The following is a 22,266-nucleotide window of genomic DNA, read 5'->3' on the forward strand; positions in this document are numbered from 1 at the left end:
CTTGAACTTTAAACTTCCACACCACACTATGAAATGGTTCAAAGATAAGAAATAGGATAAATTCTCTCTTGTGGACAGGACCGAATCTCTGCTTTCCCAGAGGCGCACACAGCTGAGGCCATGGCATTTGACGGCAGTTGGAAAGTAAACCGGAATGAGAACTATGAAACGTTCATGGAGAAAATGGGTAAGCACTGTCCACCTGGGCGGCTCAGCGTTTGCTTTCTCCTGTGTGTGGTAGAGAATGCCTGGTGATGTAAGGCTTCAGGTGCGATGGTGCAGAGCTGGGAAATCCGCATCCACGCTTCCTGCTTTAGGAAGGACATCTTGTCTCCCTAGGGCAAGTGTTAGAGTCCCTGTGTTTTCTTTCCTTGCCTGTTGCACCTATGCAACTGAAAACGGAAGAAAGAAAATTCTAGTGAGCTATGTTAATTTCCAGAGTTTAGAATAACACTGGATTATAGGAGGCAAAAGAACAAGAAACTTTTAATAAAGTAAGAAAACAATTTTATCAAAACTCAGTTTGACTAAACTACATGCAATTCTCTTCTCTAAATTATCTAACTTTAGTAATAACCATAAAAAGCTGTTTACTTTAGTAAGGTCTAATTTGACTATATTATAAATGTCTAGCTAATATTCTGGCAATCTACACTACAAATTGGGCAAAAAGTCATTTCCCCAAATAAAATTTCCATAAATTATGTCTCATACTTAGGGATTTAAAATTTAAGTTTATAAAATTTGTATATTCAATTTATAATGAATTTAATCATAAAGCCTCTAATTTTCTGGTTTGGGCCAAACAAAAATGCCACAAAAATAAATACAATTATGAAGCAAGCAATACATGGTGCTATATGCCTTGATATTACCACTTCAGGAGTGAAATGAGAGCATTGTATATAAGTTAAAAACTAGCCTGGGTTATGTAGCAAGTTTGGGGCCCACCTGGGTTATGTACCTAGACCCAGTTTCAAACAGCAATAACAAAATAAATAAAATCTATTTTGAAAGCAAAGTAGCATTGAAAATTTTAAAATGTCTAGAACTGAACTTGTGTTTCTTTAATATATGAATATATATTATTTAATAATTATTTAATTCTCCATTCGACCTAGTTGAAATTTGACTGAACACTGAAGCACAGAGTTTGTTAGTCTTGTTAAAATTACTCGGGGCTAAGGAGCTACATTTTGTTGCTTCATTTACTGATGTGGAAAGTCCTTCTGTATATGTGTTGCTTTTATTGATTGATGAATAAAGCTATTTCAGCCAATGGCTTAGCATAGTAAAGCCAGGCAGGAAATCAGAACAGAGAGAGAGAGAGAGTAGATGGAATCAGGGGGCATCTGCGTAGCTGCTGAAGGAGAAAGACCTCTGGAATGCCGGAACCTTACCAGTAAGTCACAGCCTCATGGTGATTCACAGATTAATCAGAATGGGGCAATTTACCCTGTAAGAGTTAGTTAATAAGAATCCTGAGCTAACAGGCCAAGCAGTGCTGTAATTAATATATTTTCTGTGTGATTATTCGGGTCAGGGTGGTGGGGAAACCAAAGTGCAGTCTCCGTTTACAATTTACATTTTCTTAGTTTGGAAAAGCTGCTCGAACCCTTTCTCCGGATCTGCCAGAGCTTTGGCTTTCTCTCAAAGTGTCTCAGTGTTGCTGTGCACACACGACACTGTTTGTTCTTTCTCCTCCACCCACAAAATAAAGATGAGCAAACAAGACAAACTTAGAGAGGGATACATTCTCTGTGGCGTTTTCATTCCTCGTTCCCTCCAATCTCTCTCCTTTCACAGGCATTAATGTGGTGAAGAGGAAGCTTGCAATGCATGACAATTTGAAACTGACCATCAGACAAGAAGGAAACAAATTCATTATTAAAGAATCATGCAGGTTTCGAAACATTGACGTTGTGTTTGAACTCGGTGTCAACTTTGACTATACTCTAGCAGATGGAACTGAACTCAAAGTAAGCCTTTTTTTTTTAAGCGATGCATTCTTGATTTTTTTTAAAATCAATACAAAATAGTTTATCTCATGGAATGGTTCAACTAATGCCACCCCCTTCATTTATTGAAGAGGCCAATGAAGTTTTTTCATATACACGTCACTGGCAAAATCTTTAACTATAACATTTTATTGGGATATGCATCTGGGAAAACATGATGCTGAACAATCAGATTTATGATAATCCTCTTAGATGGACTAAGTACAGTGATAGTCAGTCCCAAGGAAAGGGAAGGTTCTGTATTTTCAACTCTTCATGCTAGGAGACGACAAGCATGTTTATGATATCCAAGCACAGTAACTATTCATAAATATACTTGGACAATACACTTAGAAGCCAAGAATGAGGCTGACTCAGGAGAGTGTAGCAAGCACCAACCTCTGGGTTGTGTTTCAGCACTACATAAACACTGGGCATGGTCATACACGCCTGTAATCCCAGGACTTGGAACTGGAGTCATGAGGATCATAAAGTCAAGCTTCTTCTCATCTACAGAGTGAGTTTGAGGCCAGTCTAGGCCATATCTCAAAAAACTGATTTAAAAAAATTAGTGAATAAGTGAGTATCCCAATGTGAAAGTCTAACTCGTGGTAAGTCATTAAGAATGAATGGTCCTTTTGCCCAACATTTGGGGAAGCTCAGGAAATTCTGTGGAAGAGCGGGGGAAAGAATTGTAGGAGTCAGAGGAGTCAAGCACACCACAAAAAAAAACCCTACAGAATCAACAAACCTAGGATAATAGGGGCTCACAGAGACAGAACTAACAAGCAGGTAATCTGCATGGGACTGCCCTAGGCCTTCTGCCTGTATGTTACAGTTGTGTAGCTCTGTCTTCTTGTAGGACTCCTCAGGGCTGTCTCTGACTCTTTTGCCTGCTCTTGTAACTCTTCCCCTTGTACTGGGTCGCTTTATCCTTCAGAAGAGGGAAGGTGCCTTGTCTACTGCAACTTGATATCTCGCATTTGGTTGATATCAATGGGAATCGCTTTTCTGAGTAGAAACGGAGGAGGAATGGATGGGGCGGGGCAGGGGGTGGTGAGGTGGCCTGGGAGGAGAGGAGGGAGGGGATTCTTTGGTCAGGATGTAAAAAACAAACAAACAAACAAAGAATGTCCCTTTTACTGGTTGTTGATGGCACATTAATTCCAGCACTTGGGAGGCAGAGGCAAGTGGATCTCTGGGTTTGAGGGCAGCCTGGTCTACAGAGTGAGTTCCAGGATGGCCAGGGCTACAGAGGAAAAACCCTGCCTTGAAAAATCAAAAGAAAAAACAGTGAATTTTTTTTTTTTTTTGTCTCAGAGTTTTTTTCTACTCAGGTATGTTTTCAGCACAACTCTCTCTCTCTCTCTCTCTCTCTCTCTCTCTCTCTCTCTCTCTCTCTCTCCCTCCCTCAGTGTGTGTGTTCACATGCCCACACATGCCCACTGCAGAGGAAGAGGCCCTAGGAGGACGTGAAGTGCTCTCATCCCCCACTGTACATCTTATTCCTTCTTATTCCTTGAAACAGGGCATCTCACTGAACCTGGAGGTAGGCTGATGGCCATGAAGCCCCCATGATCCTCCTGTCTCTGCCCTCTGCAGCTCTGGTGCCACAGGCGTGTGTGAGCACACCTGGCTTTGTACGTGGACTCTGGAGATTTGAATTCAGGTCCTCATGATTGGGTTATGAGTTCTCTCACCAGCTGAGCCATCAGCCCTGCAATGACAGTATAGCTGTGAATATTTATCACTAATGATAATCCCTTCTCATCTGCACTAAAACTCGGCACATAGCAATTGTCAGCAGAGTGGTGCTTAACAGTTCCCAGGGCAGCCTTGGCTCCCGCAGCTCGGGGCCAGTCCTCTTTTTGACTTGTGGGGAGCGGCTTTGTCATTCCACGGTCGCTGCACATGTAAAATGGGGGCAATGTATTACTGCATAGCGTCTATAGGGCCACTGTGAAAATGTGGGTCTGTAAAACTGGAAATCGTACTAAAGACATGTTAAAACCATAATACAATAAATAAATAAATAAATAAATAAATAAATAAATAAATAAATAAATACTGCATTATTATTGTGATGCAGGGGACCTGGAGCCTTGAGGGAAATAAACTTACTGCAAAATTCACACGAGTAGACAATGGAAAGGAGCTGATTGATATCTGTGAAGTTTCTGGTGATGAGCTAATCCAGGTAAGTTGTAAGAAAGGTTTATAACTACATTCCAAAGACAAAAATAATTATGAACAAGAATTTTGTCACTGTTAGTTACTCCTTGTGGAGGCTTTGAAAGAAAATGGCCCCACCAGGGATTGACACTATTAGGAAGTATGGCTTTGTTGGAGTATGTATGACCTTGTTGGAGGAAGTGTGTTGCAAGGGGGTGGGTTTGAGGTCTCCTACGCTCAAGCTATGTCCAGTGTCAATCAGGGTCTACTTCTGTTGTCTGTGGATCAAGATGTCGAACTCTCAGCTCCTTCTCCAGCACCACGTCTGCTACACGCCTTCATGCCCCACCATGATGATAATGGAAACTCTCAAACTGATAGCCAACACCAATTAAATGTTTTCCTTTATAAGAGTTGCCATGGTTATGGTGTCTCTTCCCAGCAGTAACATCTAAGACACAGCTGTAATAAGTAAACTGTTACTTGTTTCATACGTGTGTGAGAGATATCTATTTACTGAAGAGAGTTTACACATACACACACAGCAATTTGCATTTTAACAAAAAACATAAATGTCTACAACCCAAAATGTAATTTTAATGGTTCTATGCTATAGCTTCATAAAGTGCTTCAATCAAATATAAGAAAATATATGATAACCTTGAACATTATTGCTTTTCTTAATTTGGGGTTTTATCTAATGGCACATCCTGTTATGTTGGTCAACATCTTTCAGACCTACATATATGAAGGAGTCGAGGCCAAGCGGTTCTTTAAGAGGGAATGAGCAAGCTTCTTGGAGCCCAGAGCAGCACTGAAGAGCTGAACTGTGGTCAGACTTCTCTCTCCATCGTGTTAATGAGAGACAGAGCCATCCTTCCCTGAACACCAGCAAATTTCCAGTCCTGTCAATGCCTAAAATGTCACTGCGAGTTAGGACTTTGTTTGCTTTATGTTCCTAAAGATATATATGAAGTGGTATTTAAAAGGGAAATAAATATTGTTCTCACAACGCTTTGTAAGTAGTGTTTCCTTAAATTAAAAAAGAAGTCACGTGGTATATGCATTGATGGCTGTTTCTTAAATATTTTATTTGCGTGTGTACTGAGTTTTAATTTTTCCCCACATATGGAATTGATGTCTCACACATAAAACACCTTGGGTGGTCCCTCCATATACAATAAAAATGTATATCTATCCTGTTTTATTCTACAGGAAATGAACCAAAATGTGGATTGAAGCTTTTCTTTGAGTAGATGGAAAGTCTCTTCAGTTCTCTCTCTCTGGGCCTGTGTGTGAGCGAGCCTCACCCTGGCCAATGAGAACTCTTAGTTCCAGCCCAGTTCCAGGCTAACCAGTGTGAACGTGAGAAGCCACTTCATCTCTTCGGGATCTAGTTCAGGCATCTCTAAAACAAGGTGACTGGACTGGGTTTCTAAACTTTCATAATATATATATATATTTATAGTTTCTAACAATAATCAGTACTCTCCCGTTCTTGAGCAACCATTTGGGAATATGCCGCGGGGGAGAGAGTGCTGGGGTGTTAGAGAGCATGGGGTGGAGAGAGAACTATCACGTATGTTGTTAAACATGGCTGCTTTCATGGGCTTACAACCCGTCCTGGCCAGAGAGGCCCTATGTTTGTTTTAATGTCTTGCTGTTACTTTCCTAAGATTCGCAATAACAAGGAGCCCTTGTATTTTCATTCTCATCTTTCCTCCCATTTGTGACTGTGTGTCCATGTTTATGTACGTACACGGTCATGCAAGGGATTGCTCGTACACGTGTGTGCCTGGGTGTGTACGGAGGCCAGAAGTTGACACTGAATATCACTCCTATCCCTCTCCACCATAGCGTGGGGGAACGGGATCTCTAACTGAAGCTGCAGCTCATCCATCAGGGACCCTCCTGTATCTACTGCCCTCCCAGCACTGGAGTTACAGAGGTATAGCGCTATGCCAAGTTTTCATGTGGGGGTTAGGGATCATAACTCGGGCCCGCTCCCTCTGCAGTGCTTTGCCCCCCAAGCCATCTCAGATATCAGCTCCCCTTGTGTTAACACAGACCCTGAAAACTACTTTGCCAGTCCTGTCCCTAGGAGCTGCCTGCTCAGAAGTACAAAAAGTGTTCTCAAAAGAACAACCAGACAGTGCCAACACGACATTAATGGGCACTTGAAGACCTAAATGTGTAGGTAAGGGTCTAGAATGGAAGCTAGAGGAGGTTTTGTGGGCATGGAAGGCAGGAAGGACACTCTAATTATGAAATGCATCTTTATCTATGTTGCTATTGCTTTCACTAGAGTAGAGGAGTGCCATCTACTGGGCAAGGACATGGACTCTTTCCTTTTGTGGGTTGGAGTCTGCCGCAAAGACATCTGGCATCCCATGTTCTAAAGTTTAAAATGATATTGAATGTTTATGTGGCTCCACATTCTGTACAAACAAAACTAACACAAAGGTTCATTTTCATTCTGCAGAACCAATTGTCTAAGCTGCTTTTGTTTACTAAACGGAAATATCATTAACAGTTGGTTTAGGGTGATCTTGGTTCTGAGTCAGAGTACCTGAAGTAGCACTACCATCTTGAAATGTGAGTAGTTATACCGTGTTTGCTAATACACGGGGTAGTTTTTTATCTTCTTTGCTCAAGCTCAGCAGCCAACATTCAGGCTACTGATACAACTGGCTTTATTGGAGAACTGAATGGAAGGGACGAATAAGCAAGATAAAGGCAGCTGAAAAATATCAGGAGGCATGGAGCAAATCAGGAGGCATGGTAAGGAACCATTCCAGAGGGTGTCTCAGTTCGCCTGTGCCCCCTGAGGATTCCATTAGAATACAGGGTTACAGATGTCTCCCTGGTATATAATCTTGACTACCAAGAATCAAAGAGAAAACATAAAATTCCAATCTGGTGATGTGGGATTCCCCTCTGTATGCTATGAATATGTTTTATTGTCATTGGTTAATAAAGAAGATGCTTTTGGCCAATGGCTTAACAAAATATAGCCAGAGAGAGTAGGTAGAGTCAGGGAGAAGCCATGTAACTGCCACAAGAGATGAAACCTTACTGGTAGACCACAAACATGTGGCAATATACAGATCAATAGAAATGGGCTAATTTAAGATGTAAGAGTAGAAAATACGCTTAAGCTATTGACCAAATAGTATTGCAAATAATAGTTTTGGTGTGATTATTTCAGCTTTAGGAGGCCAGGAACGAACAAGCAGCCTCCCACTACAACCTGATAGTCAGTGTTGAGGACTGTGAGAAGGTGAAAGATTAGAAGAAATCACAAGGGAAATGTTTTGGAATATTATTTTCACTATGTAAACAGGTGTTACATATATTTATGCTACATTTGTTTAATGCTGTAGGGATGGGTTACCGTTGTTTAAGCTGCATTTGTTCAATTATGTAAAGATGTGTTACATTTGGTTCACCTTGCTTGCCTAAGGCACCTGAGTGGTCTAATAAGAAGCTGAATGACCAGCGCTGGGGAGGCAGAGGCAGGCAGATCTCTGTGAGTTCGAGACCAGCCTGGTCTATAAGAGCTAGTTCCAGGACAGGCTCCAAAACCACAGAGAAACTCTGTCTCGAAAAAAAAAAAAAAAAAGAAGAAGAAGCTGAATGACCAATAGTGACCCAGGAGAGAAATAAGCAGGGCTCGCAGTCAGAGAGAATAAGTAGGAGGAGAAATCTAGGCTGGAGGAAAAGGAGAGAAGAACAAAGATAACAAAGGAGAAATTCATGCCAGGAGCCAGAAGTCAGCCAGCCAGAAATGGAAACAAAAAGAAAAACAAAAGAAAAAAGCCCCAAGGCAAAACACAGATAAAGAGAAAAAGATTCAAAGAAGAGCTAAGATAAAGCCGAGCATTCATAACTAATAAGAAGTCTCCATGTCTTGATTGGGGAGCTAGTTGTGGGCCCCAAAAGAAAGCTTGCTACAGGGAGAGGCCTGTGTTCTCTTGAGTCTCAGTTCCTCTTCAAGGCCATATCCTCAAGTCTCCTTTCCAAACAATTCTGTTACACACACACACTCGGATGTATACACACATGCTCACACACAGAGATACACAGACACATACACACTCACACACACATGTAGACACACACACTTGGATAAATACATACACACTTTCACAGACAGATACACTGACACATACACACACTCACACTCAATATATACACAGAGACACACACCACACACACACAAACTTGCACGTACGTGCACACATGTGGAAACTCTTGCATGCCAATTCCCTGAGAGTTAAAGAGCAGACCTCTTCCTGAGCTTACTGAAACACCTCTCTGTGTAAAGGAGCACATGACTGAGGCCATTCCTTTGCTTCCCTTCCAGATGATGTGACAACAGAGTTTGAGCAGGGACGCCGAAGGGCAGACATGTGACACAGTTTCCCTTTATCCAATGATCTGAGCAGGAAGAACGGATGAGCACAGCTCCACACTCCAGCCCAGATAAGTGCTTGTCCTCTGTGCTCCAGAGCAGAGCTTTTCACCTCTTTTTTTCTGCTGATTTGTGTAGTTAATTTTTTATGCAATCTATGTTGATCATGTTTTTCTCCTCTCCCGGCTTCGCCCAGATCTTCCTCACCTCTCTACCCTCCCCCCCCCCCGATTTTCTCTTAAAAAAAAAAAAACAAAACTCAAACACCTTCCTATCCCTGCAAAATTACTGAACCAAAAATCAAAACAACCAAAAAGGCCAATTAAAATATTTTTTAAATATGAAAACAAAATCAAAATTACACCCTTCCCCCCTCAAAAGTCCATTGAGTTCATTTTGTGTTGGCCACCACTCCCGGGCATGAGGTCTGCCGTGGTGTCTGGTTGATATGAGCAGCAAGAGTCCCCTGGAGGAAGCTGATTTCCCTTCACCAGTGGTGTAAATTCTCCTCTTGGTTATGAGTGGGACCCCACGTCAGTCCCCCTCTCAGTGCTCGGACCCCTCTGACTTGAGCTCTGAGGTCTATGTGTGCCATAGTCTGTAAATTCGTATGTACATCAGTCCTGTTGAATCTAGACTTTTTTTTTATCTCTTTGATTTTGTTCGTTTATTAACCTAACCAGTTCTCTTAAAATCTGGTCTGGTAAGGACTAACAGCCTCCAGAGCCCCCCCCCCCTTTTTTTTTGGTTTTTTTCTAGACAGGGTTTCTCTGTAGCTTTGGTGCCTGTCCCGGAACTAGCTCTTGTAGACCAGGCTGGCCTCGAACTCCCAGAGATCCACTTGCCTCTGCCTCCCGAGTGCTGGGATTAAAGGCGTGCGCCACCACCGCCCGGCTTTCCAGAGCCTGTTTTAACCCCACCCAGTTTCAACCATATTTTACAGGTCACTCCTGTTGTCCGAGCCAAGACAAAACACTCTGTAGACAACACCAACTCCTGCACCCTGGAACTTCACCATTGGTACCAACTCTCCTGGATCAAGGACACCTACCAACTAAAATCTGGTTGTATCTGATACACCTGAGCCTCACCTGTACAACCAGGGCACTTCTCTGTCCCATTCTTTCTGGTAGTTAATGACTTTCCACGTCTAGCCCCATCCAAAGGGCCCATAATAACAATATTTTTTCTCCTAGCCACCTGCCTTCTCATCTTCCTCAGAAAACAGCCGCCTGAGGACTCCAAGATGACAGTAAACTAGATGCTGTACCAGCTACTCCTCTCGCTAAGCATGAGCTCAACTCCCAGCTCCACCCTCTTCCACATTGCCCCAAGCCTGCAGGAAGTAGCCAGACTTGAGCCTATGCCCCTATATCCAAGGAGTCTGGGATGATGAGAGGCGTCACCCCAGCCCCTGGCATTTATCCTTGGGGTACCAAGAGAGTGCCAATGGAGCAGAAAGCTCCATCTCAAGCCTCCTCCCCCTGGGAGTTGCCTTGGTCTGGATTCCACCTCCTAAAAAGCCTGCCAATCACTGAGCCCTTCGTGGGGGAGGGAGATCAGGACCACTCCCATGGGCTATTTAGGCTGCCACCGAGAAAAAGAACACGTGGTTTTCAGGTTTTGCGTGGTTCCCCCCGGCCCCTGCCATGCTCCCTGCCATCAGAGAGCACTGCATTTATTAAACGTGGGCATTTTTTATTCTGTCTAATTTGGTCTGATTGGATTTATTTGCGTTGGTGGAGATGCTTGTCTTAAGAATTATTCCTAATGGGCACGAGTGCTCACAGAGAAACATTGGAGAAACCAGGAATGTTTACCACAGAGGGTTGTCTTCTCCAGGGAAGAGATGTATACCTGGTTTCCACCCAGAAGGCTGGGAGTGGATATTGTTAATAACGCGGTGACTTTTGTTATCTGCTGGGCCTGGCATCACCAAAGTTCCCCAGAATGGTTATCCCAAACTCTCCTTTGCTAGACCTTTAGCTTTCTCAGTCAATAGAACCCATCTTTCGGGTAGATGTCACGTGCACTTTATAGCCTGCTGACTTCTGTGCTGTCTCCGTTAGAGATCATACCAGCTCCAGGCCCTTAAGCTATACCATCTTCATGGTAGTGATCACAAGTACTTTGCAAAAGAGTGTTGTTGGGTTTTTTTGATTCTTTGTTCTTTGGGAACCCACCACCCAGCTCCCAAATAATCACACAGAGACTTATTCTTTCTTATGAATGCTTGGCCTTAGCTTAATTTATTTCTAGCCAGCTTTTCTTAACTTAAATTATCCCATCTACCTTCTGCCTCTAAGCTTTTGCCTTTCTCTATTTATGTATATCTTTTCTTTTCTTCTTATTCTTTGGCTGGGTGGCTGGCCCCTGGCATCCTCCTCTCCTCCTTTTCTTGCTCTTTCCCCTCTTCTCTTTTTCTCCTTCTATTTATTCTCTCTGCCTGGCAGCCCCACCTCTTGACTAGCTATTGTCCATTCAGGTCTTTATTAGACCAGTCAGGTAGTTTTAGACAGACAAAGTCACACAGCTTCACAGAGTTAAACAAACGCAACATAAAAGAATACAAGACATCTTTGCATCATTAAACAAATGTTCCACAGCATAAACAAATGTAACACATCTTCAACTAATATTCCACAGCGGTAGTATGTATTTCTCTCTTGAATGTGTTAAGGCCTACCTGAGGCTCAGTGGGGCTAAGGAAATGTTGCACTCATATGTGATAATACACCTTGACTTAGTACAGTACTTATTTTTCTATGCTTATCATGATTACTGTGTGTGCGCGCACGCTCACATGCAATGGGGGACATCTAGGAATCCATTCTCTCCTTACACATGTGAGTTCTGAGAATTGAGTGCAAGTCATCAAACTTGGCACTGAATGTCTTTACTAGTTAAGCCATGTTGCCATTCCGACTTGTTTTTTATTTTATTTTTTATTTATTTAATTTAATTTAATTAATATCTGCCTACATGCCAGAAGAGGGCACCAGATCTCATTACAGATCGTTGTGAGCCACCATGTGGTTGCTGGGAATTGAACTCAGGACCTTTGGAAGTGAAGGCAATACTCTTAACCGCTGAGCCATCTCTCCAGCCCCCCTACTTGTTTTTTAAATTAAACTTTTAACCAGTGGGTATACAAACTCCTTCCTCAACACACTCTACATTTATTTCGAACACGAGGAGTAACCAAGATTCAGCACAGTTAATTCTGAAGAAGGGAAGGATCCTTCAACTGAATTTAATATGAATGACCCTCTCTATTTGCATTGTCTCCAGGGAATCATCCCCTCTACATGGATGTGACTCACTCAGAGCCAAGGATGCTTGAGAAGATTGCCCTTCCTGACTGGATAAATCAAGAAGACAGAAACCTCTACTGGGATGCAACTCCACTGAGCTCCAAGGATGCCTAGAAAGACTTCAGAATTTTTTTCATCTCGTGTCAGATTTCTTCCATCTTAATAAATTCAAGTTTTATCACTTCTATTTCAATAACTAGAAACAACTGGTCTTACCTGGCCATTGGGTGCATGATCCACCTCTGGAAGAATTAGAAGTTTACTCATTCTTCTGCATTTCTGTAAACACTTGATGTCATTTAAACCCAGGGGATTTCTAGCCTACTAACGGCAGATAATCTTGTCTACAGTGCAATCTGATCCATCCTTAGGCGGCTCTCATTTTCACAAGCTACAAGGCAAAGGATACAGTAGTTTTCTTTATGGTTGTCTGCTATCTTTGTATGACCCTAGTGTTAAACGGAAGTCCATTAGCTAACTGTATAATAATAGAATTAAGGTTTTGTATCTAGAGTTCACTTTATGGTTACTTTAGTAATCTTAAATAATTTACTCTTTTTGCACAATTTTCTATGCCTGTAAAATGATCCCAGCTTTGGCTTTTATGAAGATTTAATGGTAGTGCATGTGAAAATACTACACAGTCTCATCTCCGGTAACAGAACCAACTTATATGTCTAATTAGATTTTTAAAAATTCAGTAGCTATAGTACAGCAACGGATAAGAATATTTTAAATGTAATAGCCTGGTGGTATGAGTCAGCCATTTTCATTAGCATTCTTTCTGGGGCCATACCCAACCTTTGTATTGTCTGCGCAAAAACACGACAGTTTATTCTGGAGTCACTTTGAGTCGCCATGGCCTGGGAACACAAGATTTAGCGTCCCCAATTCTATTTTCCAGTGTGGAAGCAGTTTCATGAAGTCTTATGTTACAGAACATACATTTAAGGCAAGTTCAAAATACTTTGGTGGGTACAGCAGAGAGGCAGGTTCAGAGATGAGGGGAGCTTGTCTATAAGCCTAAGATGCTAACTAAGCTTTCGGTTGGTCGAGTTCAGTGGGCTGCCAAGAACCAAAGGGTTCTTTTCGATTAGTCACAGGGTGTTGTGACACAGAGATGAGAGGCTTATTAAATATACTCCCATGAAATACCTACGTAATTCTCACTCTGATCCTTCGGAAAATCCCTGGTTGTAATATGTCCACCTATTGTTTCAAAGATTAAGAGCAAACGGACTGAACAAAACGATTCATGCAAGTCTTCTTAATACATAAGACAATAAAAAGCCGGAAGGTTTACAGGTATTGCAGGGATAATCCTACCTGGAATGTCCAACCTTTTGACATTGCCACACAAGGCTGTCATCTACAAAGCTCACACTGGAGCCTTTCACGACCCATAAGAAACAATCCCCACACACGCTGTTTATTGAAGACTGGGAATTTTGTGCGTGGGCACAGCTGGAATCCCTAGAAGGCAGTTTCTGAAATAACAGGCACACCTCAGAGCAAAGGGGTCGTGACAGTTCTCTTTCTAGAAACCGGGAAAACCGGCTCTGCGCTGCAGGTGGCAGGGCAAGCTACGTGAGACAGCTCACCTTCGCCCGGCGGTGCGGCCCTGGCAGGAGGCGGGGCGGGGCGGGGCGGGGCTAGGAGCGCCGCGCAGGACTCCGGAGGTGGAGCAGGGCGCCTGCGCGAGGTTTCGGAGCGGCCCTGGGTGTTGGCGCGCGTTCCCGAGGAAGCGGAACGAGGCGCGCGCGAGTTCCTAGAAGGGCGGGCGCCTGCGCGCGGTCGGAGAGGCGGGGCAGAGCTCCTGCGCGCGGCCCGGGAGGCGAGGCGGGGTGCCTGAGTGGTGGGCGTGGCCGACTGGCGTTGGTTGCTAGGCTGAGGCGGGCAGGGCGTCAGACTTAGTCCGCGCCTGGTTCGGCCATTAACGGAAGTGCGGATTCGAGCGGCTCTCAGGTGCGCCGAGCTGCAGCGAGAGCGAGATGGAGGTGAACCAGGCGGCGTCTGGCACCGACGGTGTCCGCGAGCGGGGAGGCTTGGGCCGAGCTGAAAGGAGGGAGCAGAACCGAGATGAACGGCATCAGTCCGGGAAGAACGGGCTCCCGAAACACTCCTACTGGCTGGATCTCTGGCTCTTCCTCCTTCTCGACCTGGTGTTGTTCATCTTCGTGTACCTCTTGCCCTGGTGAGTGCAGAGTTGAAGTGTTCAGGTTGGGGGTTGCTCCAGGCTTGTCGGGGACGGGGCACAGCTAGAGTTGGCCGAGTCGGGGGTGGCGCTGGGAGGGAGAGCGACAGTGGGCTTCCTTTGCAGCCGTGCCAGTGTGGAGGAAACTTGGCTTCCCACTTTTGCTGTCTTGGGTTCCCGAATGACCACGAAGGAACCGAAGTTAACTTCTAGAAACTTTTATCTTTTATTAGAAGCCGTAGTATATCATTAGTAGGGTGTAATAGATTAAATGTGATTTTATCTAAAAGTGATTTGGGTTTTGTGTACGTGCTTAAAACCCTTACAAAAGCAGGCCATGTCATGCTTAAGCCTTGTCATGACATGTCTAAGCCTTGTCAATTTATGTAACTATGTTTATTATCTTCTAAAGTATCCCTATTCCTACATCTGACAAAGAATGGAGTATCTTAAACTTCTTTGCCACCCATTTCCGTCCCCCGATTTTGTGGCAAGTTAGAAGGCAGAGGAAGGGGTGGTGGGGAGGATGTAGAGTAGCGAAAGGATAGGCGTTCCTTTTTTTTTTTTTTTTTGATAACTTTTCCTAAGCCATTTTGGTAGAGGTAGGCATTTCAAGAACAGCGAATGTCTGATTTTCGCCTCTGATTCGAAAATTCAAGACTTCATGACCTAGGCCTTTTGTTTTTTCTTACCAATGTAAATTATGTAGGGATAGGCATATGATTAGCAATCTAGGTGTTCAGTTTGGCATTAAATGTCAAAATAAGCAGATACAGGAAACGGTAACCAGCGTTTGGTTTTTGCAGACTGTTTTGCCAAGATGTCAAGAGCGTGTGGCTTCTGGGGTGAATCCTGAATACTACAGACTTCTTGAATAAAGAGGATTTCCAGCAGCTGAATTCCAGCCCTCTAACCTTTCCTTAACTCCTGACCTCCTCAAAATAGCACCATGTATTTCAAGCCTGTGTTTAGTGCTTGAATTAATATTATTGTAGCTAAGTGATATATGTATATATATTTTTAATAATGCTTGCAACTTAAGTACTTAAGGGAAATGTATGTGGAATTTACTCACCACATGAGGTATTGGGCCCCTCACTATTAACCAGGACACAGCGGTCAACAACAGAGGAAAAAAAAATTCCTTTGTGACACTATCTTGAGTATTGTTTTAAAATATGCTATTTTAAAATATTAATCATCTGTGGTTGGGTAGGTAGCATTTACTCAGAAATGCAACGGTCCCAAAGCAGCCAGTATAAGTACTTTGGAAGCTGTTCTTTTTCATCCTAAGATTTGTGTAATTAGAAATTGGTTACTGTTGGTTTTAATGCTGTTCAGTATGAGAAATGCCTAAAATATAGGGGGGGCTTCTCCCTTATAATTAAGTCATATTTGGTAAATTGTTAACAGCTATGTCTTCAGGATATTGTTGCATTTGCTTGGATAATTTTTTGTAATTGTAATTTATAATTGAAGCATTTGTATCAGAACACAGGACTGGGAGGACACTGAGTATACCAGACTGTGTGACCCAATTTGTACTGTGTATTAATTTTCTCTAATAAATGTTTAGTTATACTGCTGAATTTGGTTTCACTGTGTCATATTCTCACGATAAAGCAGGGAGGTTAATAGTCCTGACATAGCTCACATGCACTTTATTCTCGAGCCCCAAAACTGAAAGTTTATAGTATGGAGATCTTAGATGATGGTTAATTTTTGGGTCACTTTATTCCTGGGTATGTCTCTGTTTCTGGAAGATAAACTAATATGCTGGAAAAATGGTAAAGATACTCGCCCCCATGTGAGACCACCAGTCCTTTGAGAACCTGGATGAAAAGGGAAGGCAAGTTCTCTGTGCTGGGATATTTGTGTGTATACCGTCCTGGGATGAATGAAGGTTGTGCTGAGCTACTCTAGACTAAGAACAAGACTAGGTTCTTGAGGACAAGCTGGATCAGCATAGCCGTCCTCTCCAAGCACGACTGTTCTTACCTCGGAGTTAGGCATAACAGGCGCAGCTGTAACTGTTCTGAGCGCCATGACATCCAGTCACTGCCTTAATGCCTCCCCTTAAAATAGCTTCCGAAAGCTTTTGACTGCTGTGCCCACTATAGCTGCACAACTGTATTTAACAAACTATTCCTGGCCTTCTCATGATTATTCTGTCGCCTAGTGCCAACTGCCACATTAACTCCAGTGTTGTCTGTGTGGCATGACATAAGTCATTATGCCGGACGGGAGCTATGTGTCCTATGGGACTAGGCTTCCTGGAGGTCAATGGCAGACGGCCCAGTATTGGCCACCGCTGAGGCATAGACTGGTTTCTCGATTAGCTGGCTATGCGAGATATGGGCTTTGCACAATCTCTTTTATAATAATGATATTCTTATATCTACAAGACAAGGATTATCATTCAGGAACAGCTCCGGGATAGGGAAGCAAAGTATGGGAATGTATAAGACTACAGCAGAACCATTGTCATACACGGGGGTGTATGATGAGCAAGGGAATAGATGGGTTAATGTTGATGGACAAAGACTTATATTATACTCTGAACTTTATGGATAGGCTTGCTAGATCTCAACCCCCATGGTGTCTGCTGCATAAGAAGGTACTAAAAAGTATATTTCAGCAGGTGCAGAGAACTGATTAGACATATTTGGTCACGAGATGAGATAAAGAAAGGGTTAGAAAGAGGAAGGGCCATGATCGTGATAATGAGGCAGAAACTTTCTATTCATAAGATGAAACCACTTGTCTGAGGTTTACGTTCCCAAGGACAAGATTTCCTCTTCTAAGGATGTTTTGTCTAACACCTGTTCCTGATAATTTGCTTTTCTTAAATATCGCCGATGTGACTAAAAGAAGCTTTCATACTGTGCCAACCAATGACACATGACCTTCTGATTTGTTTTGTTTGAATACTATATAATGAAAACATGAATTCTGTAAAATCGCAGCAGATTCCAACCACTCTCTTGTGTATTGTGCCTGTCTGTCATTCGCCGAACTTGGTTGGGCCTTCCTGTGTACCAAGACCCTGCTTCTTCCACGGTCTGAGTGGCTCCCTCCGTGGCAGCCAACCTGTGAATTTCTAGGTGTGGCGCCATGTCTGTGAACATTATTAGCACTACAGATTTCTTAGTTCTCAGGCTTTCAGACTCGGGCTAGTCTCCTTGGTTTTCTGTCCTAAGCTGTGAACTGGAATTCAAGTCTACAGTGGAGACATGCGAGCCAATCCATGCTAAATTAACCCTATCTACCTACCTACTTATCTGTCATGCTATTTCAAGAGCTCTGCCCACACTGCTAAATTAACCCTATCTACCTACCTATTTATCTGTCATGCTCTTTCAAGAGCTCTGCCCACACTGTGAAATTTCAGATACCTGCTCGCTGTAGTAGGCTGGCTTGGGGCTCAAGAGAAAATGTGCACTGTAATTGACACATAAGAGCATGAAGGCTGAATCTCCAATAGATAATTAAATTTTTTAGTAAACTGTGGTGCTCACACTTGGGAAGTTACCAGAAATACGTAAATGGAACTTCAAGGCACGCTGAAAATTTGTTCCCATCAAAGATAGCAAAAGAGTAATCTGGTAAGTTCCTTTGTAAATTCATTTAGCTCCTAAACATGGAATAGCTTCTGACAGTTCCATCTGAATTGGCTTCGGTCTCAGAAGAAGTTTTAGGGAGATGTTAATCTCAAGTTACAAGACGCAAAGAGTCCAAGTGCCAGATCATAAACAAAAATACATTGGAGATCAGTTCTGTGACAAGGTAGAGCCTGGGCATGCTTTTGCTTGTACATTTTATTTTCTGACTGTGTTGCCCTGTATACAGGGCTGGTCTGGAACTAGCTTTGCAGGCCAGGCTCACCTTCAACTCTGAACAATCCACCAACCTTCCTCCTCAGAGCTAGGATTAAGAATGTGGGCCTCTGCCCAGCTGATTTTTTTTAAACAATTTGAAGTGATTGGAAAACAAAATAATTTCATGACACATGAAAATCACATACAATCTAGATTTTGATGCTGACAAGGTTTTATTGAAAAACAGCCACACTCATCCATTACCAGTTGTTTATGGCTGCTTCTAAATCAAAAAGCTATGTAACTGTTACAGAGATCGGCTGTCCATAGTCCAAATCATTTATATCTTGCCCTCTAGAGAACAGCTGCCACTTTCTCTATGAGTTGTGCTTCAGACTTTGCTGGGATTTAAATCTTAGAAACATCCTGGGCTAATATTTTATGATCTTTATTTTTTTTTTTAACAATTTCCCATAGAATGTGTAATGTGTGGAAGGGGACACAGTTCATAAGTGCAAAAAAAAAAAAAAAAGACCAGCTATATTAGCTTAAAAATGAGTCTCTTAATTTTTTTTTGAGCCAGAAGAAATTCATTTCACATGAAAATACAATATTCTGGAGATAATTATTTGAAACATGATTGCATTATTTAAGAACTTAGAAGCTTATAACAGAAACATGGATAAAAAATAGGCACCAGAGGAGAAGAAATTTATACAATTGGCCAATATGTAGTGAAATTTATTCTGTGTTGAATCAACAAATGGCTAGTTTCTACTTCAGTCAGTATTAGAGAATGCAGAGGGTTTTAACTGAGTAGTGCATTAACATGAGAAAAAATATTTCTGCTTGCAAACTCAACTGAGTTGAAAGGGTGTATCTATGAAACTGCTGTAAAATACAGAAATTAGTTTAATGTTTCAAATAATACATTCCCAACAGGGAATATGGACCAAATAGAAAAAATTTTTAAACTTAAAAATCTTTTATAAGCTATTAAAAATAACGGAAGCTCTTTTCTAGTATTTTACAATGTTATAAAAGCAAGAATTATAAACATTGACATTTCAAATACAATTTTACAAACTTTACATTATATACAAACTCTTCATACTAAAAGCTGTTTAAAAATAAGCTTTAAGGATCAATTTCAATTTGCTATTCAAGTGTTTAAGAGAATACAAAGTAACGACCACCAACTAGACAGCTGGAAAAAACAACAAGAACAAGATTTGGCCAAGAATTGATTAACAGTGTGAATTCAGACTTTTATAAGCAATTTTCAGTTTATCTAAAAGTACTTAAATACACTTTGGATTTTAACAATTTATGGTACTCATCAAGCTATTGATTTTATCAGTTTACTGAGTTTTAAAGTAATGATTACAAAATTTACCCATTTAGAGATATTATAAAGACAACTAATTTTGTAGTTCTCAATTCTCTGGGGGCAGGCGTTAGGAAACTCTTCTAAAGCCCAATTAGTTTATTGGCCTGTTCCAAAATAAAACCATAACCAATAAAGCAATTCAATTAACTTACTTTCAACATAGGAATAAAGATTCCTTTCAATATAAACTCCACTCCATGGTGGAAGTGGAGATAAAATTACTATTGAAGAAAAAAAAAAAGAATAAGATTTCATCAAGATTAAACCTTTATATAAAGGCAAAAATTTAACCTAAGCATTGACAATCTTTAGCAATCTGTAAGTCACCAAAGCAGCAATTACAGCCACAGTCCCAATAAGAAAGCCCAATGCTAATTTGTAACACTGGTTATTAGCAGCCCAAAGTAAATCAAACCAAAGGGAAGGCCTTTCACATTTCATACAGAGCTAGAAAACAATTTAACAAGATAAAGAATATACTGCAATATTCTTACTTTTAACTTACATGATGCAAATGTTTTTAGTACAAATTATAAAGGCTAATTTATGTTAAGTAGATATTCTGAAAAGTTGTAGAACAAAATAAGTTTTATATGGCCTTGAGATTTTGATTAAAAAATGTTGATCATTAAGGCAAATGCTTTCCAGATGATAACATAACAAATCCATGAGTGTTTTTAAGACACTTGAAGGAGCCCATGTACTAGACTATCACAGAAGTCAAAAGCATGTGGGGATAGCCATCTTTGGGTCACCCACTAGAAAGTGCTCTGCAAAAAGCAAATACTGCTTTCGCTATACGAACTGCATCTCTTAATTAGCAAAATGGACCAACCCACACATTAATACAGGCTAGTATAATCCATGTCTATCTGCCAAATCACAGGAGGGAGGCATACAGGCTAGGATAATATATGTCCACTAGCCAAATTACAGGAGGGAGGCATGGCATTTGCTCATCTGTTATATACAGCAAATGAATTTTACCTTTCTTACTTTTAAAGGTATACCATGACCACTCCAAGGAAATTTCTAAAATACTTGGCAAATTCATCATCATAAGCTATGTAAGGTTAACCTGGCTAATAATTTTCAATACCAGTTTCTGTTTTATATATCATTAGGTTTGGTTAGTTTGTATATTTAAAGGCTGGCTCATTTATCTTACAATGGACACCAGGGTTTATATCCTTGTTTAGAAGGGCAGCGGGTACCAAGATGCCACTATGTAATAGATCCTTCTATGTGCTCAGTCTGAGACAACGAATTATTACAACGGCCACTGCTCTCTGGGAAACAGAGCTTGGGTCTCTGATGATATTTCAATCTGTACGTATCAGTCATGCAACTATCAACTGAGAAATAGGTCGTTAGTGAAATTGGTTCATTTGGGCACACAGAACTGGAGTGTTGATGTGGTTGGCACGGTGTGTCAGGTGCTGCTTCTGAGTCTGCCTGAGAATCGTGAGCTGCACAACTGGGCGGGTAGTTGTGGGCGGTGTGCTGCCTCCCTCGGACAGCATCTTTGTCGCTTTTGTGGATCATGTGCGCACTCCCTTCTGAGCTTGGTCCTGATGCAGTACTCAAACTGTGTTTTGGAAGATTGGAGGAATTAACTTTGAACACCTCTGTAAGTCTGGTATCAGGTATAAATTCCGCTCTCTCTAACTGTGGCACACTGTGTGCAGAGTATTTCTTTGGCGGCAAAGGGGGTGGTGAGCTGCGGCAGTGGGGTTTTGGCATCTGACAGCTGTCAGTGTTGCAGGCTGACTGCAGTGTGTGTCCTCTGGATAGGGAGTTCTCAGAGTAACACTGCTCAGCAGTTCTCCCGTGTGACGACAATGACGACGGTGAAACCGTTTCTTTACTGCTGACTCTGGTTCCGGGCACAGAACTATCATTAGTGTGAAATGGCAAGCCTGTTCCTTCAGGGCTTTCTACTTCATGCCACTCAGAAAACTTGGTCCCATCAGAGTTTCTCATTTTTTGCTCATTGGTCTGGTAGACATGATCTCTTGCACTATGGTCCTGAAGTATCTGTGGGCTGGCTGAAGGGAAAAACTTGTCACTGGTTTCGCCGATATGTGACCTGAAATTTGAAAATAAAAATACAAAGTAAAGCCAAATAACCGCATAGAAAAACTAAATATTTATCTTAGTTTGATTTTCCCAATTTATGATTTATAGTTTTACAACACAGCAGTGGAAATGGGGACTGTTTTGTAGCCATGCCAGAACTGTACATATATGACTACCAGAAACATCCACCGCATTAACAACCATTATCTCTGTCTCTGTATGTCAGGGTTGTGGGGGTGGAGAGACTGAAACCAGGGCCTGTCTATACTAACCATGCTCTCTAGTATATCCTACACAGTCACTCCCCAGATCACTCACATTCCTAGTAGTTAGAAATGTGATCTTAAAAAACATTTCAAATTAAAAACACTGAAATTACATTTATTTATGATAAAATATAACATACAATTTAAGGTAAATGTTACAAGTGAACAATTCAAAACTTTAAAACATTTCCAGCCAACATTACAATGCTTACAGGCAACAGAGGTAGAGAAAGTTAAAATGTTGATATATAGCACAGGGTTTAATCAAGACTGTCTTGAGGTAATTGGTGATTTTAAAGTAAAGAGAAATAAAATTATTTTCTCCTATTGTAAAGCTATTTTTCTTCCATGAATTATTTGAGATGAAACAACAGAATGGCATGGCTCAGTAAATACAACTATGATGTGATGGAGGAAGGTCATTGGTCACTTAATAAACTGCTTGGCCCTGATAGGTTAGAACATAGGTAGGTGGAGTAAACAGAAAAGAATGCTGGGAGGAAGAGGAAGTGAGCTCAGAGGCCATGCTCCCCTCTCCTCTCTGGGGCAGACACGATGAAGCTCCGACCCAGGATGGACGTAGGCTAGAATCTTCCTGGTAAGCGCACCTCGGTGCTACACA

The 22,266-nt window shown here is 41.8% G+C and overlaps 3 protein-coding genes and 1 long non-coding RNA gene across 5 annotated transcripts in view; 2 read left to right on the forward strand and 2 right to left on the reverse strand.

Annotated features, from left to right (window-relative positions):
* On the reverse strand, positions 1-13,517 carry LOC113457216. The gene is made up of 3 exons (XR_003377834.1): positions 13,224-13,517; positions 12,114-12,288; positions 1-392 (listed from the first exon to the last, which is right to left on the reverse strand). It is a non-coding gene; the product is annotated as an uncharacterized LOC113457216 (long non-coding RNA).
* On the forward strand, positions 102-5,024 carry LOC101996521 (fatty acid-binding protein, intestinal-like). Its single transcript, XM_005357225.3, has 4 exons — positions 102-187; positions 1,807-1,979; positions 4,087-4,194; positions 4,906-5,024. The coding sequence occupies exons 1-4, from the start codon at positions 121-123 to the stop codon at positions 4,954-4,956; spliced, it is 399 nt and encodes a 132-aa protein (XP_005357282.1). The 5' UTR covers positions 102-120; the 3' UTR covers positions 4,957-5,024.
* Positions 13,518-13,753: 236 nt separating the features above from the next.
* Positions 13,754-15,680, forward strand: C21H4orf3 (chromosome 21 C4orf3 homolog). Its single transcript, XM_005357226.3, has 2 exons — positions 13,754-14,091; positions 14,898-15,680. Coding segments are annotated over exons 1-2 (204 nt in total). The 5' UTR covers positions 13,754-13,888; the 3' UTR covers positions 14,899-15,680.
* A 2,949-nt stretch (positions 15,681-18,629) lies between these two features.
* The window catches only part of Usp53 (ubiquitin specific peptidase 53), a 56,201-nt gene continuing 52,564 nt past the window's right edge, over positions 18,630-22,266 (reverse strand). For both annotated transcript variants that reach the window (XM_005357227.2, XM_013350052.2), the window contains one exon: positions 18,630-21,388. In XM_005357227.2, coding sequence (XP_005357284.1) covers positions 20,524-21,388 — 865 coding nt within the window. In that variant the 3' untranslated portion in view covers positions 18,630-20,523. The remainder of the gene's footprint in view (positions 21,389-22,266) is intronic.

Source organism: Microtus ochrogaster, chromosome 21, assembly GCF_000317375.1.
Source record: "Microtus ochrogaster isolate Prairie Vole_2 chromosome 21, MicOch1.0, whole genome shotgun sequence".
In the NCBI taxonomy this organism is placed as follows: Eukaryota; Metazoa; Chordata; class Mammalia; order Rodentia; family Cricetidae; genus Microtus; species Microtus ochrogaster.